This window comes from Tenrec ecaudatus, chromosome 16 (assembly GCF_050624435.1).
Source record: "Tenrec ecaudatus isolate mTenEca1 chromosome 16, mTenEca1.hap1, whole genome shotgun sequence".
Lineage (NCBI taxonomy): Eukaryota > Metazoa > Chordata > Mammalia > Afrosoricida > Tenrecidae > Tenrec > Tenrec ecaudatus.
In genome coordinates, this window is record NC_134545.1 from 6,876,454 (window position 1) to 6,894,814 (window position 18,361).

Genomic DNA, 18,361 nt, shown 5'->3' on the forward strand with positions numbered 1-18,361 from the left:
CAGGACAGGGAAGGGGACAAAAATTCAAGTGCCCATGTAGACCAGTGAGTCACAGGAAGTGAGGAAGCAGGCTGGGGTAAGACGATAGGGAGTGGTGAAGTCTGTGGCAAACAGTTTTACCCACTGGAAGCCAGGGTTCCCTACCACCAGTTCTTGCTGTTTCACTCAAAGGAGCTGGGGATCCAGATTTTTTTTTTTTTTAATGAAATCTTCCTGTTGTTCAATCTGGGCAACTAATTCGGACTTTGTCCAAACTTTGTGAGTCCAGCCAACTACCAGTGCAGGCCAGACCTGGCCAGTGGGCTCCCATTAGCCACCCATATGGTGGTGAGGGTGGGGGTGGGGTGTCCTCATTTTGCAGACCTTAACGTGTAGCTAGCATGTCATGGGCATTTCCCTTCATCTAGGGCTCCTACGGCGTGGTCAAGTTGGCCTACAATGAAAATGACAACACCTACTATGTGAGTCGCCCTATTCCACCCCACCCCACCCCGTCCCATCCCATTCAGCCCAGAGAAAAAGCCTCATTCCCAGCCCTCGGCTTCGGAGAAGCTGCCCTAGCCGTGGTCTCGCCCCATTGCCACGTCCTTGTGTATGGGAGGGAGGAGGAGGTGTTCCCTCAGCGGGTGGGCAACGGGCAGATGAAACAAGCATGTCGTATGCCCACTGGCTGCGTGGTGTCTCCATCCCCGACAGCTGCAGCACAGTGTATGTGGGCGGGGTGCATTGCCCTCAGACCTCAGTCAGTCGGAAGAGGGTTCAGATCCTGACTCTGTAACCTAAGGCAATGATGTAACCTCAGTTTGTAAACCAGGTGTACACCAGGCAGCCATCCCCTCACACTCACGTTTCTCCGGCTCTGATGGCCTTACCAGCTCCCCGTATTGCCCCGGGTGGGCACCACGGGTCGGGGGGAACCTGCCACTACCCTGCCCTCCTCACTCTGCTAACCCGAGCACGGGGCCTTTTCTCTCACAGGCAATGAAGGTGCTGTCCAAAAAGAAGCTGATCCGGCAGGCAGGCTTTCCGCGTGAGTCTGGGGGCCCGGGGCCTTGGTTCTCGGGGCAGGATCCTGGGGGAGACAGGGTAGATAGAGCCCACTAAACGGTGGCCCCTGGAGGCCTTGTGCTGGGTGGCTGGGAGGAGCGAGCTATGGGTGGATACCCCCAAGATATCACCGGGCTCCTGCTGAGATCCTTGATCAAGCATCCTCTGACGATACGTCTTGGAGCTTGTATAGGCATCCAGTAAAAATATCCAATAGAGGAGAGCAGCCGGGCAGTTCCTCAGAGCAGACGTGTGTCCACCTGCCCCTGCAGTTCCGCTCCGAAATGCGTACGTGCAGGTGCACGAGCCAGAAGACCCCGATGGGGGACAACCCAACTGCCCATCACCTAAAAGAATCAGACATGGTCTGGTGGGGCTGTGGGGGCAAGCTCTGGGCTGCTAACCTCAAAGTCAGTGGGAGACAGGCGAGGCTCTCTGCTCCCATAAAGATTTAGTCTCAGCACCCCTCCACAGGAGCGCCCTGAGTCAGGATCAGCTTGAGGTCAGTGTTTTTTTTTCCCCTTCAATACAAAGGAGTTACACGTAAGATGACCCGGGTGAACCCCTGGAAACATACTGAGTAGACGAAGCCACAGCCAACTCCATGATAGGACATGTCTAAACCCAAACACATCCCCTGTCACGGAGTGGCTCCCACGCACGGGGGCCCTCAGGAGGCACTGTCTTGTGGGAGCAGACAGCCTCATCTTTCGCCCAAGGAGTGGCAGGTGGGTGTGAACCACCAACCTTGTGGCCAGCAGGCCAACGCCTGGCCCTCCACGACTCCAGGGCTCCTTATGGAATGTCCAGATGAGCAGTTACAGGGCCTGGGGTGGAGGGGATATGGACTGACTGCTAGTGGATACAAAGTGTCTTCTTACTGTGCCAACGTGTTCTGGAAGTAGATTATGGTGATGAATGTCCAGCCTTGTGAAGAAACTAAAATGTGTCATCATGATGATATGTGCATTATATCTCCAAAAAAAAAATCTTTTCTCTTTTTTTCCTGTGGAAATTTCCGTGTCTCCTCCAGGCCGGCCCCCTCCCCGAGGCACCCGGCCAGCCCCAGGGGGCTGCATCCAGCCCCGGGGCCCCATTGAGCAGGTGTACCAGGAAATTGCCATCCTCAAGAAGCTGGACCACCCCAATGTGGTGAAGCTGGTGGAGGTGAGCAGCCCGAGGCCCGGGGGAGGAAGGCTGACACCCAGAGGCTGGACCCCAGGAAGAGCCAAGTCCACAGCCACCTTCCAGGAGCAGGGCCCTTCTTACTTCCTGTGACTTCCTGTACGCCTGCCTCACCCCTCCTGGGCCCTCCTTCATGACCCCCACTTCAGAGGGGCAAACGTTAAGGCTCAGCGGAATGCGTGGCCTGCCCTTCACCCCTTTCTGTCTGACTCCAGGGCTCATTCTCTTCCTGCCACACTTGTGCTCAACAAACAGCCCCTCAGTAGGCGTACTCAGGCGTTGACAGCCACCATTGCCCTGTTGCGAGGGAAGGAAACCTCTGGCTATGGGGGGTGGGGGTGGGGGGTGGAGGGGACCCTGCTTCCTCCCTCTCCCCAGCCGGCCGGCATGAGCCTGCCTACAGGCCTAACGCTCTTCTATGAGTCCCACCACGTGCCCTGCGCCCCTGGGTGGTGCACGTGACTGACACACTCAGCTGCTAACTTGACGAGGTGACAGGGAGGCGTGCACCCAAAGGTGCCTTGGAAGAAAGGCCTGGTGCACCACTCCAGTAAGATCAGCCCCGGGAACTCCGTGGAACACAGTTCTATTCTGAAGAGCTGGGAGTCAAAATCGGCTTCCAGGGCCACTGGTCCCGGCACCTCCCTTTTTGTCACATCATTTCTGGGGGTTCAGGGGTCTTTAAGATGGGGGGTGAGGAGGTGCTTGTTTCCCAGGTGGCCGTTTGGATCCCAGACTCTAGGGTGTGTTCTCCCTTTCCCTTCCCGTCCTCCTAACATGGGAACACAGACTCCTGGCCACCGTGTCAGGGAGCTGCCTCTGCCCCTTCTCACCACGCTCTCTCCCCCTCCTTGTCTCTGTCTGCAGGTCCTGGATGACCCCAATGAGGACCATCTGTATATGGGTAAGAGCTCTGCCCTTCTGTCTACCACTCTTAACCACCCGTGGGGGCCCAAGCCCAGGGCCCTTGAGGCAGCCACCTGGTCCAGCCCTTCCCTCCCTGGGTCCTGCTGGATCTCCATGGGGACGCCTCAGAGACCAGAGTCCTGGTTTGAAGCAAGAAGTGGAAGGGAGGTTTTTTAGTTTAACCCGAGTCTCCTATTTATTAGTTTTCAAATATTTATCGAGTACCTTGTACATGCTAGCCACCCTTCTGGGCACTGAGGGTGCACAGGTAGGCAAGAAAGAGCAAGCCCCACCTCTCAGGAAGCTGATATTCTAGTTGGAACAGAAAGATGTGTTTTAACTTTCTAGGGCTGCTGTACAGAGTGAGTGAGAGAGAGGAGTGTGTGTGTGTGTGTGTGTGTGTGTGTGTGTGTGTGTGTGTGAGAGAGAGAGAGAGAGAGAGAGAAGCTGGCTTAAATCCACTGAGATGGATTCTCTCCAGAGATGGATTCTCTCCAGTCCTTGAAGCCAGAAGTCCAAGTTGAGGGTGTGAGCCAGGCTCTGCTCCTCTGAAGGCTCTTAAAGGGGCTCCTTCCGTGTTTCTCCGGGTTCTTGGTGGCTCTCAGGTTTCCTTGGTTGGGGCAGCATCACTCTCATCTCTGTCTGTCTCTACTTGACCATCTTACCCGTCTCTCCTCACCTCATTGGCTGTAGCTGCACGCCCCCCCTCCCACCCCCAAACACACACATTGGAATGACCTCATCTTAACTCGATTCTCCCTGCAAAGACCACATCCACAGGTTCAAGGTGCACATGCCTTTTGGGGGGACGTTGTTCAACCCCCTCCAGGAGCTGTTTGGAGAGTTTTGAGAATGATTTTTAAAAAGAGCGTTCCTGAAGTAGCTTTACAAAGGACAGATGGCTTTAACCTCCCGGGGCGATAGTGCCGCCAGGAGCCACGCTCACTCTGGCTCCGCGATCTCAGTGGCTTTGAAGACCCAGACACGGTGAGCTTTCACTCGGCATCCACCGCTCGTGCGTGAGAAGGACAAACACGGTCATGTGGAAGCACGGGTTGCTAGCTACCCGGAAGGGTCCTGCCACCCCCAACCAGCCTCAAAGGGGGGAAAGCTTACATTCTTGCCGTTAAGAGTCTCTGACCACTCCCATCCTGGAGAGCAGTTGGCCCTTCAGTGACTGGAAAGGGTCCCACTTCAAACAGGCTGCTTCCCTCCTCCCGGCTCGCTGACGACTAGTGGGAGGCGGGAAGCAGGAGGCAGGCACAGGAGTCCCTGACGCTGCCTTCACAAGTCGAGGCGTGAATAACCGAGGCAAGAAAGGCTAGAGCCCGGGGACCCCCGCCTCCAGCACGCAGCTTTTTCTTCCGACCACGGCCTGAAGCAATGGGCACGTCTGTCTGATTATTATTATTTTGAAGGGTTGCGGAGTTAAGTCCTTTGTCTGGTCAGAACCTCTGACCTTTTCTGGAGGGCACCCTAAGATGGCCCTGAGAGAGCTTTGCACAACTCTTCGGTGTCCACGCTACTCAGGAGCCCTGGTGGCGCGGTGGGTTAAGTGGTGGGCTGCTCCTTGGGAGAGACTTGAGGCAATCTGTTTCCATAAGGGTGCGTGGCCTCAGAGACCCCCCTGGGGGAGTTCTGTCCTGCCCAAGAGGGTCCCTATGACCTGGGCTCCACTTGAAGGTCATGGGGTTCCTTAATGCTCATTTCAATGGTTTCAGACCAAGTCATTCTCCATGGGGTTTTGAAATCAATTGCATGGTTTTCCACTTCCTAGAGTACAGCTTAAGGAGCCCTGATGGCATAGTGGGCTACACTCTGAGCTGGGAACCACAAGGTCAGTGGTTCAAACCCACCAGTCACTCCCAGGGAGAAAGATGAGGCTGGCTGCTCCTGTTGAAAATGTTCAGCCTGGCAGTGGGTTTGGTTAAGTACAGGTTTATGTTCCCAGTTTATTCCAGCAGAAGGAATTCAAGCAGCCGTGGCGTACCGGGGCTTTGACCTCATCCTTCCGGGTTGAGACATGGTCCATGAAACAGTACTGGAACAGACCAGATTTGTAAAACGTGGGTGAAATTTCTGGGTGCATTCCCTACCAGGAACTTAATTCTCTCTCTTAGAAAACAAGGGTACTGTGTGCATGGGATTGCAACCAAGCCTCTTAACCTAGAGAGTTGTAAACAATGGTGTCGGACACAAAAATGGTGGCCGATCATGTGTTGCTTTGCACGTGTGTAGCTCTCCTGGTAATAATCCAATCTCCTGAACTGGGCTCCTCCCACTCCACAACTTCAACCCTTGCTCTCCCCCATTCTGGCTTTTCCCCTGCTTGACCCACATTTCTAAAATTAGTTAGACAATTTTGTTCCCTTGGCCATAAGGGATCCAGTTAGTACTGGTTTAAAGTCCCGACCATACGACTCAGCAATTCTGCTCATTATATACTCAAAAGAGTTTAAAACAGATAATGAAACACGTGCTTCTACATAATTGTTCCCGGTGGTACTAGTCACAATAATAACATAGGCAGAAGCACCCCAAATGCCCATGAACTGATGGGTGACAAAAAACGTGGTACATCCATGTGAACAAAGGAAACCCACTGCCGTCCCATTGATCCTGACTCAGAGCGGCCGATAGGACCATGTAGACTGTGAATCTCTACAGGGCCAGACAGCCTCATTCTCCCAAGGAGCAGCCGGTGGGTGTGAACTGCTAACCTTTGCTAGCCAAAAAAGTAACAAACTATACAGCTAGGGCTCAGTAGAGTATCAGCTTGAAAGAGAGTGAAGTTCTCATCCATGCTACAGCCTGCTATGTGGAAGAAAGCAGGCAGCGAGCGGAAGCCACCGTGTCTGCTTCTGCTTCTATGGAATATCCAGGACAGGCAATGCCTAGAGACAGCGGAGATGCGTGGTTGCCAGGATTGGGGGCAGGAGGAGTGGGAGGCAACTGCCTAATGGGGCAGACTCTCCACTGCTGTTGCAGCTCGAGTTCGGTGGGGTGGTGATTGCTGCACACTGTGGATGTACCCAACCCCACTGACGTGCTTGTTGCCAAACCCCTAATTTGTTAGGTGAATTTCACCTCAATTAAAAAAAAAAACCACACAAAAAACCCAAAACACCCGTTCCCTGAACACAGCTTATTCCGGCACTTGGTAGGAGGTGGGGGTGGTGCCCTGTAAGCAGCTGTCATGGCATGAAGCCTTTCTGTGCTGTGAGTCCTGAAGGGTTTTGTGTTTGTGGGGGAGGGAAGTGGAGGGGGGCATGGGATGAGTTGATCTTTAAGGTGGCGGGGAAGCCCCGCCCCGCCCCCATCTCTACCTCCAGGTCTTGGTTTGGGGCCAGAGGCCAAGGAGCGGGAGTCCTGTCCCCCGCAGCACTCAGCCATGGCCAGGCAGGGTCTCGAAGTGTTGAGAATGCAGAAGGGGGTTGATGGACTACTTCTAGCCATTTCTTAGACCAAGAAGGCCCCTATCATGAGCTTCTTTGGCCCAAAGTCGGGAGACATCTAGGCAGGCTGTGCTGCTGTGACCTGTTGGGTAGCTTCAGGTGGCTCAGGAGCTGGGTCTGGCTGAGCACCATTATGTAGCCTCAGTCACGGTGCCTGGAATCTCTGGTCGACACGTGTGACCTCCCTTCCCCGCCTTGTGTTCTGTGACCGAGGACTGGCTTGAAGGCAAGAGCAAAGTGGGGGGTTTTCTAGGGCGGCGGGGGGGGGGGTTCTGCCTCCAGACTCTAATCGTCGTCTTGCCCTCCTCCCACTCTCCCGCTCTTTCTTCCAGTGCCCTTTCCTGCTCACCCGCCCCTCTCCTCTTCCTGCCATCCTGTTTCTGTCCAGTTAGGAGCTGGAGGTGAAGCCAGGCTGGGTCCCTGGGATGTCAGGGGACCCCTACCTTTGTCGCCTTGGCTTTGAGTATCTTTTCCTCTCCCTGGCTCTACACACTGCTTTCTGTGCTGCTCGGTGTTGCTGGAGGGGGAGGAGGGGAGGGAGGAGGAGGAAAGGCAGATGGAGCCTCCTCCCAATGTGACGATTTACCCCTTCTTCCCTTACAGTGTTCGAGCTGGTCAACCAAGGGTGAGTGTCCGGCTCCCAGCGGGGGTGCTGCCAGGCTCCATGAGTTGGGGGCAGGGGGCCAGGGTAGGGGGGCAGGCAGGGCTGTGGGCACCTGGCGTAACTTTCACACGTGTCCACCTTCCAGGCCTGTCATGGAGGTGCCCACCCTCAAGCCGCTCTCGGAAGACCAGGCTCGATTCTACTTCCAGGACCTGCTCAAAGGCATTGAGTACTGTAAGCGGGGCCTGCGGGGAGGCCCCTTTCCAGGGTGGTGGGTGGAGAGTGGAAAGTTCCTTCTCTCCCTCCCGGAGTGCCAGGAGGTGGGCGGGAAGCAGAACTGTGAGAGAGGCAGAGGCAGGCGTCCTGGGGCCGCGCCAGGCAGAAAAGACCGCCCTAGAGGTTCTCTTAGTGCTGAGCAGCATCCAGCGCTTTCTACACGTACCCAGCACTGTCTGAACTCGGCACTCATTGTCCCTCTCCCTGTCCAGGCCTGTGATGGGTCCTGTCGGCCACCTGCACCTCTGTGTGTCTCCTATGATTTGGAAGCAGCTCTAGGATAACAGAATGCGTTCCTTCTTTCTGGAAGCTGATGTTGACAGGCAGAGGGGACCTTTCCTCACCTCCTTCCAGCTCCTGGTGGTCGTCGGCCATCCTGGCATGCCTTGTGCAGTCTCCTTCTTCCTGTGTGTCTTCCCTGTGGTCCTGTATCTCCTCTTACGAGGGCACCGCCACGTGGGATGAGTGTCCAAGAGGACCTCATGCTCACCAATCACATCTGCAAGTAAAAGCCACTTTCCAAGTAAAAGCCACGAACCCAGAGGTGCCAGGGAGACATGGCTTTGGGGAGATGTTCTTCAACCCATGGCCTTTCCCCCGAACACTTACCCACCCTTGGCTGGTGCTCTCTCCATGTCTAGTCTCCCCGACGCCTGTCCAAGCATAGGGCTGTCGGGAGTGTGGAATGGGGTCGAGGGCTGGGTCCAGACCAGACCAGAGGAGCTGCTGCGGTTCTCACCCATACCGTCTTGTCCATCATCATCTTCATCATCGTCATCCTTGCAGTTCTAGAAATGGCGGTTGGGCCTTCCAGACCAGAGGCATCCGAGGGTTCTCTGGAGAAACGGAATCAGTAGGATCGACCCAGCTTTAGGCACACAGTGGACTCCCACATGCCAACCCTGGGGACGACGGTGCAGGCCGGGCGCCGCGTCCTTTTGTTCTTCGTTAGATCCTTTGGGCGTCTAAGTCCATGTGACAGCAGCTCACAAGAGCAACCCCGATGCAGCTTCCTGTTCAGGATTGGCTCACACACCGGTAGAGGGTGGGCACGGCCTAAACCTGTAGGTGAGGCGGCCAGCTTGAGGTCCCTGCTGTCTTGTGGCCCCAAAAACCACAAGGAGTGGAGAGTAGAGTCCAGGAGAGATGTCTGCTTGTGGTCTACAGGCTGAGTACGCTCTAGGGTAGACTCCCTTTTTGCCCATAAGGTTTTCCACTGATTGGAGGAGACCCCCCCGCCCCCCCCCATGAAGGGAAGGAGATCTAATTTACCTAAAGCAAGCTGATTTAATCACCTGGGACTTTTTTTTAAAAATCATTTTATTGCAGATTTTTACAGCTCTTAATCACTTTCCATCCATCCATCCATTGTGTCAAGCACCTTTGCCCATATGTTGCCACCATCATTTTCAAAACATTGTCTTTCTACGTGAGCCCTGGGTATCAGCCCGTTTGGAATTACTTCTTAACAGCAACGAGACTAGTGTTTGACCAAGCAGCTGGGCATCATGGCCCAGCCAAGTTGAGGCAGAAAACGATCCATCACAGTAGGGTTGTCCCCTGCCACCGGCTGGCATCTAGGCGGGAGCAGCCTAGTCCCCTGTTCTGCCTGATTGACATGTCCAATCGACCTGGTCCGCTCATCGACGGGCTGGTGGACAGGTTGACTGTGGTCATCAGTAAATGAAAGCCTGTTGACTCACATGCACAGTTGAGGCTCCTCAGTGGGAGCCAAGCTTAGCACAGCCGCCCGGGACATAGCGGTGGCAGCAGGCTGTTACTGTATCGAGAGTTGGTGTTGCAATCTTTATCTTCCTTCAAGACGTTCTCATCTTTCAAGTGGGTGTTCAGCAGGCTGGGGGAAGGGAAGGCTAGGCCTAAAACCTTGGGAGACATACCAGAGGGTGCCAGCCTGTGTCTGGACAGGGAGGCCACGTGGGGATTCTTATGTGGCTCCCCCCCCACCCAGTGCACTACCAGAAGATCATCCACCGGGACATAAAACCTTCCAACCTCCTGGTGGGAGAAGACGGGCACATCAAGATCGCCGACTTTGGTGTCAGCAACGAGTTCAAGGGCAGCGACGCGCTCCTCTCCAACACCGTGGGCACGCCCGCCTTCATGGCGCCCGAGTCTCTCTCAGAGACCCGGAAGATCTTCTCGGGGAAGGTATCCGAGCACACGGGCTGGGAACATGGACTGGACCTCCTGAAGGGCTGCATGCTTCCTGGGCGAGGGTCTTAGCCGAGGAGGGGGGATGGCTGGCTTGAGGCTTAGCTGGACACAAGGGCTCAAATGAGCTGGTCTCTTTCCTTCTCCCCACTGTTTTCCTGTCTCGGTGCCATCAGCAAGACCGCTCAGTCACGAGCTCTCTCTGAAGAGTTTCAGCAAACATCCCGGGGCTGGCTCTGATTGGCCCAGCTTGGATTCTTGCCCATCCTTGAGCCAGGCATAACGACTGGCTCTCATTGGCCAGGCCCAGGTCATATGCCCACCAGGGAGCCCAGGGGCAGGCTCAGCCTTGTCCCCACTTGAAGGCCAAAGGTCTGGAAGGGAGGAAGGACTCGGGGATCGGATGCAGGCCAGGCAGTGCAGTGGGTGGCCTCGGCAGCCCCTTCCCCCTCTCCCCTCACACCAAGCTCTCTCCGTCTTGCAGGCCTTGGATGTCTGGGCCATGGGTGTGACGCTGTACTGCTTTGTCTTTGGCCAGGTAACGGGGTAGGGTGTCCTGTCCCCTGAATGCTCTTGGGGAGCCCCCTGGGCTAAAGCTGGCTAGTAGTCATCAGCTTTGTGGGGTGGCAGCCCGTGTTCATTGGAAGGTTTGCACAGCTAGATCTGAAAGTGAAAGCGAATTCCTTTCCAAGCACATATATATATATTTGTATGTGATGATCTCATTTGTGGGGGGCAGAGAAGAAAGTTCTGTGTAAACAGAAGGGTTGGCAGAGGCTCCAGGTCTGGTAAATAATGGATAAATTTAAGACAAGGACAGTAAACAGGGCACCTTTCACCGTGCTGCAGCCTTGAGTCAGACATCACTAATCCATAGCAGCGCTCTTTCTCCCGGATGGGCCCCATTCCTCCAGCGCACATGCTTGATCTGCTCCTGGTGCCTCATGAGGAAGAGCATCTTCCTGACAACTGGGGGGTGGAGAAAGGGATGGGCTCCCATCCAGCGTCTTCCCTGGCCAGGACTCCTCCCCTTGTGTTTTGTTTTCCATAAAATAAGAATAATAATCCATGTTTTTGATGGCTTCTGTGAGGACTGACAGAAACAACTCAGATATAATCCTTATCTCAAAGATATTTACTGAGCCCCAAAGGAGTTTTCCTAGGCACTGAGGGAGTCAGCGTGAGCAAGAAAAGGCAGAAACCTCTGACCTTTTAGGACCGAAGGAATTAAGCAGTCAACAAATTAATATATAGCATGTAATAACAGGCAACATATTATTGTGTAAATCATCTATAAAAGACACAATAAACATGGAAGATACAAAACCAGGTGATCTGCTCTCAGGGAGACCTGCTGTGGTGACAAATAAGGTGGAGTTGGGGGCAGGGAGACTCAACGGTGTCAGGGAAGGCCTCGCTGAGCAGGTGAGCTCTGGGCGAGACCTGAACCCAGGGAGAAAGCATGAAGAACATTCTAGGCAGAGGGAACACCCCTCAACTTGTGAGCCAAGAACACCTTGGGCACAGGGCCTGTCCAGGCTCCACCGTGGAAGGCCACTGCAGCCACGACTGGGATGACTTGTGTCGAGGTGCTGTTCTTACTCAGCTGGCTCACCGGGGGCAGGGGGTGCGGAGTAAGAGGCCGTGCGGGTAAACGAAAGCACAGCTCCTCGGTGGAGTTGAAGCAGCAGCGCTCCAGGCCTCTGGAAGGAGGTCGGTGGCCCTTCTAGGACTGGGGGGTAGGAATGGCTCCTGCCCCCTCAGGGGAGGTGACATGCTCATGACCCTTGGTTCTCAGGTGGGCTGGTGCCACAGGGGGAGGCTTGTCAAGACAGTCGCCTCCTAGAGTTGGGGTCACCTAGTGTAGTACTTTCTCACTCCCTCCCCCACCCCCAGCAGCCACCTGTTAGGATAGGGTTGCCCCCCAGGGGAGGGGCATTTTCAGCAGGTCTCACCCATGGGGTGTGTGTGTGTGTTTGTGTGTGTGTGTGTCTCCATCTCCAGTGTGTGTGTGTGTGTGTGTGTGTATGTGTGTGTGTGTATGTGTGTGTGTGTGTGTGTGTGTGTGTGTGTGTCTCCATCCCCAGGGGTTACTGCACTGGGTGACACCAACTTGGCCTGTGACTGCCACTGACCTCTGCCCTTGGCCTCTCCACAGTGCCCGTTCATGGATGCACGGATCATGTGTTTACACAGTAAGATTAAGAGCCAGACCCTGGAGTTCCCAGACCAGTGAGTATGCCAGTGGCCCCTCCCCGAGTTCTGCCCGCCCCTCCCACACAGCCCCAGGCGTGCACCTCTCGCCCTCACTCCGCCGTGTCTCTTCAGGCCTGACGTCGCGGAAGACTTGAAGGACCTGATCACCCGCATGCTGGACAAGAACCCTGAGTCCAGGATCCTGGTGCCGGAGATCAAGGTACCCGAGGGCTGTGTGGTCCGGTGGGGCATGCGTCCAGCTTGGCTGTGCCCTGCGCTTGGGGTTGTCTGGCTCAACCCACCTTGGCTCAGCCCACTCCTCCCTCCAGAGCGCCCACCCTCCTTGGCGCCACTGCCCTCTTGGCTGCTGGGGGCTGGTGACCACAGGGAGTAGGCCTTGAGGATTGGAGCCACCAGTGGGATGTCGGGTGCGGGGCTGACCAGCTGGGCAGCCTGGATGCGCTTGGATCGGCTCCCTGCTCAAGTGCCAGCCCCTTTGGGAAGGTGGATGTTGCTGGACAGTGTGACCTCTTGTTGCAGGAACACCATTAGGAGAGACCCTTGCACGGCTCCCTTCCTCCACCCCCTGATTCTCCTATCAGGCCCTCCAGAGATTTGCTTTGGAGAAACCTGGTCCCTTAGCTAAGGAGCATGGAAGGTGCCTTTGTTAGGACAGCCTGGATGACCAGGCAGTCAGGGCCAGGACTCCACAGGAAGGGGTACAGAGCCTGCCTGGGTCCCCCTTGGTTTCGTGCCTCCTGCTGGTCTCACCTGCCAGAACTGAGCCTCCAGGCGGCAGGGCAGAGGAGGGACTACTTCTGGTCACGTCTGCTGAGACCGCAGGCAATTAGAGAGGGGGACTGGGGTCCAGCACACATTTCAGCCTCAAAGCCCCACCCACCCTGTCTTTCTGGCTTCCCTTGTCTCCGTCTCCTCCCGCTTCTGCTGCATGCCCTCAGCCCGCTGCGGGCGCCGCGTGCTCTCGTCCTCCGCGAGCTGGCTGCCGCCTCACCCTCCTGTCATTCGTTGAAGCTGCACCCCTGGGTCACGAGGCACGGGGCGGAGCCGCTGCCATCGGAGGACGAGAACTGCACGCTGGTCGAGGTGACCGAAGAGGAAGTCGAGAACTCGGTCAAACACATTCCCAGCCTGGCGACCGTGGTAAGGTGGCCCGCCCGGCACGCTGCTCTAGAGGAGGGACAGGGCCTGCGGAGCCCCTTGCACCCCCCCCGCAGATGCTGGGCCTAAGGGGCTGCTCTGCACCCACAGGTCCTCTCTGGCCATGATCACAGCTGTCCAAGTGACCCTGCCCCTTTTGAGGACCAGCTAGGGCCCAGTACCACCCAGAGGGCTGTTCCCAGGCCTAAGGATCTCAGTTCCCTTCTGGATACGCAGCCCCTTCTGCTTTCAGAGCAGGTTGGGAGCTGGTGGGGGCCAGGCAGGTGAGAGGCAAAGGCAACCAGCACCTGGCCATACCTCACATCTCCAGAGAGAAGGCGGTATAGGACCTGTGCTGGGTGGGCTGCTCCCAGGGGTGGGAGCAAGGACTCACGTCATAGGTCGGAAAGTTCTACCTGGATCCCGAGAGCAAGTTGCTGCCTTCTTGTAGCTTGGAATCGGGCTTGGGCCCAGGATGACGGAACCAGAACACAGAGTCCTTTGAGCCTAACCTTGGAAGCTCATCGGATCGCCAAACCCTGCCCAGGGGGGAGCCCCAGAACTCAGAGGGGCTGTGCTCAAATCTTTGAAGACCAAACCCCGAAAGTTGGGGGGCTACAGCTGACCATGTGAGGCCAGCCTTGACCAGACAGGCAGATTTTGCAAGGGCACAACCAGGACCCCTTGCCGGGCCCTCGCATGTCCAGGCTCAAGGACGTGCCCCTTGTAGGAGCCCAGAGGCCAGCGCCTTCCCTCCTAGCTTCGCACGCTCCCTCCTGCTTCCCCAAACACGCTCACCACCTCCTGCCAGACTGGGGTCTCTGCCTGGCCCGTGTCACCACCTCTTCCTTCTCCATGCCTGGGTACCCTGCATGACTGGCCCCTGAAGGCTCACCCACTCACTCACTCACTCACTCACTCTTCTTTGACCCTCTCTTTACCCCTGTCCCCATTCCCTGCACCCATAGTGGAGGCCACCGCCCTTTTGGACTCCCAGCACTTCTTGTGGGTGCTTCTGTTCTAAATCTGGGAGAGCGGCACCCAGAGTCAGCGTTCTCTCAACTCTCTCCTCCCTCAAGTAACTAGCTGTGGGTGCTCAGGAGAACTCCGTTGATTCCGGAGGTCAGTCTGGTCATCGGTTAGTCCTGGAAAAAACACTCTTCCTGTGTATTTAATGTTAATTTACTTTGCTGAGAATGTACACAGCAAAACACAGGTCAGTTTTTGCTGAATGTATACATTCAGATAGACACTGGCTGCATATCATTCAGTGACTTTGATGGCATCCTCCCCGTTCTTTTCTGGGTTGTTGCTCCCCCATTCATGTAAGCTCGCGGCCTGCAAGGGCCGTCTCATCACTGTTGTTACTTTCATCCTATGCAGATGGTTCTTAACAGCGCAGTGTTCGAGGCTGACCCCGTACCAATCAAGCTAAACTGTGTGTGGTTTTAAAGAGACTTTAGGGACTATGTGCGCTTGAAGGTTTAAAGATTATCTCAGGGATTCATCCAGCCTCCAGGGCTCCCGAAAGCCTTGAGCACATGAGAGTTGGAAATTCTCTTCTGCACGTTCCCCTGAGATCAGAATTTTCCTCTGGAATCTCTAAATAGAATGTTCAGTAAGGGTACCGGGCACCATCCAGTTCTGGTCTCATGGTCACGGGGCCTTTGTTGATATGCCCTCCTATCCCTGGCTCTCCTAACTCTGTTGCTCTGAGCGAATAAAGACCAACTGTTGTGTCTTGGATAGCTGTGTGCAAGCTTTTAAGACCCAGGCACCATCTGGTGAACTGGGAGCTTGGACAGAAACATGACTCAACATGTTATTAAGCCAGTTATCTAGAATGTCCTTGAACCCACACTCCCTACTCCATCCCATGAGGTGTTTGGTTTGTACAATAGCAGCTGCTCTTTGTTGTTGTTGTTGTAAATACATCTATCATACCACAGGAAACACTTGTCAGACACCAGTTGTTGTCTGAGGCCCGAGCTGGAGGTGCAGTGGGCAGTGGACTTGACATGACCCTAGAGGTGATCATGGAGAGTCAGATGCCACTCACTCGCCCATAGACTCATGTTCAGCTTAACCCGGGTGATAGGGGGAAAGCGGATGGAGCCCCTCCCCCCAAGTTCGGTTTGGTTGAGACTGAGAACGCCACACATACACCATGAAGGTGTGAACAGGCATCTCACTCACATCACGAGGCTTTCTGGGGAGAGCAGGACTAATCACAAGGGGGCTCTAAATTGGACGATGGCGTGTGGTGGCAGAGAAGCTTTGAAAGCGGTAGAAGGCTATTACCTTCTTCAAGAAGGATCTCCCTCCTCCCTCAGGCAGGGTTGTTCCCAGGCACTCTCCAGTCCAGCCTGTGCTTGGAGTGGACAAGAGTGTGAGTGTGTGTGTGGGGGCCCTAAAGAGCTCCACCCTGTGCAGTAGAGGGGGCCCACCGAGCCTCCCATCAGGTGGAAGCACCCAGCAGCTGGTGCAGTGCCATCCCTATGGCCTGGGGCTGTCGCCTTACACTTGGAAAGATGTTTGCTATCTTCAACTGAAAGGGCTCCCTCAAGAAATCGGCCCCTCTGCACTCCTCTGGGAGTGTCAGATGGGCTGGAGGTACCATGGAAAGCAGTCTTGACAGTACATGGAGTTAAACATAGACTTGGTGTATGACCCCGCTCATCCCACTTCTAGACATATACCCTAGAGAAAGGAAAACGGAAGTCCATCCAGTGCATAGTATGATTAGTCACAATAGCCTGGAGGTAGGAGACAACCCCAGTGCCCACGGGCACACAAATGCAGGAGCTGCCATGCGGAGGAAGCCTGAAATCTTGCGCCAAGTAGGGCCTCATTCATTCCACCAACGTAGAATTCTAGAATAGGTAAATCCATAGCTACCAGATGCAGATTGGTGATGCCCGGGGACCGGAGAGGGAGGAATTTGCTGGTGAGTGCTGAGAGGTCCAGAGTTTGTCCTCTCAGGTGAAGATGTTCAGAAATTAGGTAGAGGTGACGTGGCACAACCTTACGAACATAGTAAATGCCACTGGGCGGTACACTCTGAAAGGGTGACTTTAAAAAAAATGGGAAGTACGGTATATCTTTTGTAGCTCATTTTATTGGAGGCTCTTAATGCTCTTAGAACAAAAAGATATCGTGTCTGGGGTCTTTTAAAGGCTTGAAGTTAATCAAGCGGCAATATGGGATCAAGTAGCAGGCATCAGAAGACCCAAAACAAACATTGCTGAGAACGAGAGGGGTCAGAGCAGAGACCCCCCCCCCCAACCCACCTGTAGACAGTAGGACATCCCTTCATAGAAGGATCACAAGGAAGGGATGGGTCAGCCAGGGCGCAGTATAGCACCGGTGAAACACAATATCCCTTTGGTTCCTTGAGGCTACCTCACCCCCGCCTACCGTGACCCCCCCATCCTGCCTTTCACTGGGGGATGTGTGTCTTTTAAAAAAGAATTCAGTCCCCACCCCAGAATCCTGCGCAGTAGGCTGGCCCCCACTTGCCAGGACGATTTTGGAGCAGGCCAGGCTCCCTCAAAGGCTTGCCCGCAGCCCCCAGCTGCTAGCCGTTGGGGGACGCAGGGGCGGGGTAGGGTGGCCCGCCGGTGATCGGCGTCCCTGCCCCCTGCTCTCCTCCAGATCCTGGTGAAGACCATGATTCGCAAACGCTCCTTCGGGAACCCGTTTGAGGGCAGCCGGCGGGAGGAGCGCCCCCTGTTGGCGCCCGGGAGCCTGCTGCTGTGAGTATCCGGGTCCTCCTCGTGGGCGGGGCTAGAGCCCGCGCCGCCCCTCCCGGCCGGGGGTCCGCCCACTCCGGCTCCACCCGCCCCGCGGGCAGCCGGGCCTCGCCACAGTGCCTTTGCCTTTTAACTGGGACACTTGACAGGAAGCACGGGTGCCTGCTGGTGGGGTTCAGGCCCTGGGTGGGGGTAGTGGGACGGACTTACTCCCCCGGGGCGGGCATCTGGGCGTCAGGGATTTATGTCATGACAGCGAGGCATCTGCCCACCTGCTCATGGACAATCGGAGGTCTGGGGCTCAGGGCACTGCCAGGTTGGGGGTGGGCATCCTGTGGGGCCCAGCATCCCCCCTCACATCCCTTTTCCCTCCCTCTGGCGGTTCCAGCAAAAAACCCACCAGGGAGTGTGAGCCCCCGCCCGAGCCCAAGGTAACGCCTGCTGCCTGTGCCGGGGCCTGTGGGGCGGGGACAGCTACCGGGCACTGGGCTTGCCCACCCACTCTGGAGGAGAGCCAGGGCCACCCAGAGGCCTCGGCTTGGTGACGGCTGTGCATGTGGACCCGGCTTCGGTGCATGGCGCTCCCCAGGAATGCGGGGCCTTGCTGGTCACCCTGCTGGCGGTGCAGGCCACCGAGGAGGCTAGGTTGGTACCTACTTTGTGTGCCGTGCTGCCGGTGTGCATGGAGCAAGGTCCAGGTGGGGCTGAATGAACGCCCTGACGAATGAAGCCTGTCTCCCCTGTGCAATCGCACCGATGACATCTTGACGTGGGGGCTAGGCCTGATGCAGCTTGGAGGGCCCCCTGCACGGGTGTCTGTACCCACGCATGCGCAGGACGTATTGATGGTGGCATCCTGGTCAGACAGGCAAGTGTGAGGAGATTCCACCACTGCCTCCTTTCCTGTAGGTATCACTGGCATGCCCTGGCCCGGTGTGTTGACACTTAGATGTCCCATGTGACGCCTTCCCGAGCCTGAGTCTCATGACCCTTCTAGATTGGCTTTCCCACTTTTACCTTGTCCATGAGGCCAGCATTCCCCGAACGGGAAGGGAGAGCCCCAACAGGGTTGGGATGATCGATGATAAATACCGGGTGAGCCTGCAGCCACTTGTCCCCACAGCACCCATCATTGCTGGGCCATCACACTGGGTGCTTCCTGGCGCCTGGACTCCTCCTGACCCTCAGCTTAGAACTCCAGACTGGCTTTCACGGTACTCACAGCTCTCTCTGCCAGAGTTCGTTCACATGCTCAGTTCACTCATGGAAGCCACACCATTCCGTGGCTGTTACGTTTACCGGCTTGCATGTCCTTCTGCACCATTGGCTTAGAACACAAGGGCAGGAAGAAACCCTGCACTCCTTAGAGTCACTCCCCTGAACCCCAGCCCTTCCAGTGTCACCCCCCACCCCCCACCCACACAAACACCTTCCTGTGCCTCTCTGGACCATTCGTGTGCATGCTGGCACACACCCGTACACTTCCCGTGTGGCTTCTCCCACCGAGAGCATCCTGTTTTCAAGGTTCCTCCATGTATGCCTTTCTGTTGATAGTTCCGGCTGTTGCCACCTTGTGGCTGCTGTGAACAGTGCTGCTTGCTGGGAACTCG

The 18,361-nt window shown here is 55.9% G+C and overlaps 1 protein-coding gene across 2 annotated transcripts in view; it reads left to right on the top strand.

Moving 5' to 3' along the window:
- The window catches only part of CAMKK2 (calcium/calmodulin dependent protein kinase kinase 2), a 40,135-nt gene that overhangs the window by 16,329 nt on the left and 5,445 nt on the right, over positions 1 to 18,361 (top strand). The window contains exons 4-16 of one of the 2 annotated variants that reach the window (XM_075533793.1): positions 408 to 461; positions 979 to 1,030; positions 2,081 to 2,214; positions 3,100 to 3,136; positions 7,197 to 7,218; positions 7,343 to 7,431; positions 9,443 to 9,642; positions 10,130 to 10,183; positions 11,804 to 11,877; positions 11,974 to 12,061; positions 12,874 to 13,002; positions 16,654 to 16,754; positions 17,140 to 17,182. In XM_075533793.1, coding sequence (XP_075389908.1) covers positions 408 to 461; positions 979 to 1,030; positions 2,081 to 2,214; positions 3,100 to 3,136; positions 7,197 to 7,218; positions 7,343 to 7,431; positions 9,443 to 9,642; positions 10,130 to 10,183; positions 11,804 to 11,877; positions 11,974 to 12,061; positions 12,874 to 13,002; positions 16,654 to 16,754; positions 17,140 to 17,182 — 1,077 coding nt within the window. The remainder of the gene's footprint in view (positions 1 to 407; positions 462 to 978; positions 1,031 to 2,080; positions 2,215 to 3,099; positions 3,137 to 7,196; positions 7,219 to 7,342; positions 7,432 to 9,442; positions 9,643 to 10,129; positions 10,184 to 11,803; positions 11,878 to 11,973; positions 12,062 to 12,873; positions 13,003 to 16,653; positions 16,755 to 17,139; positions 17,183 to 18,361) is intronic. The other variant, XM_075533794.1, reaches the window with a different exon arrangement.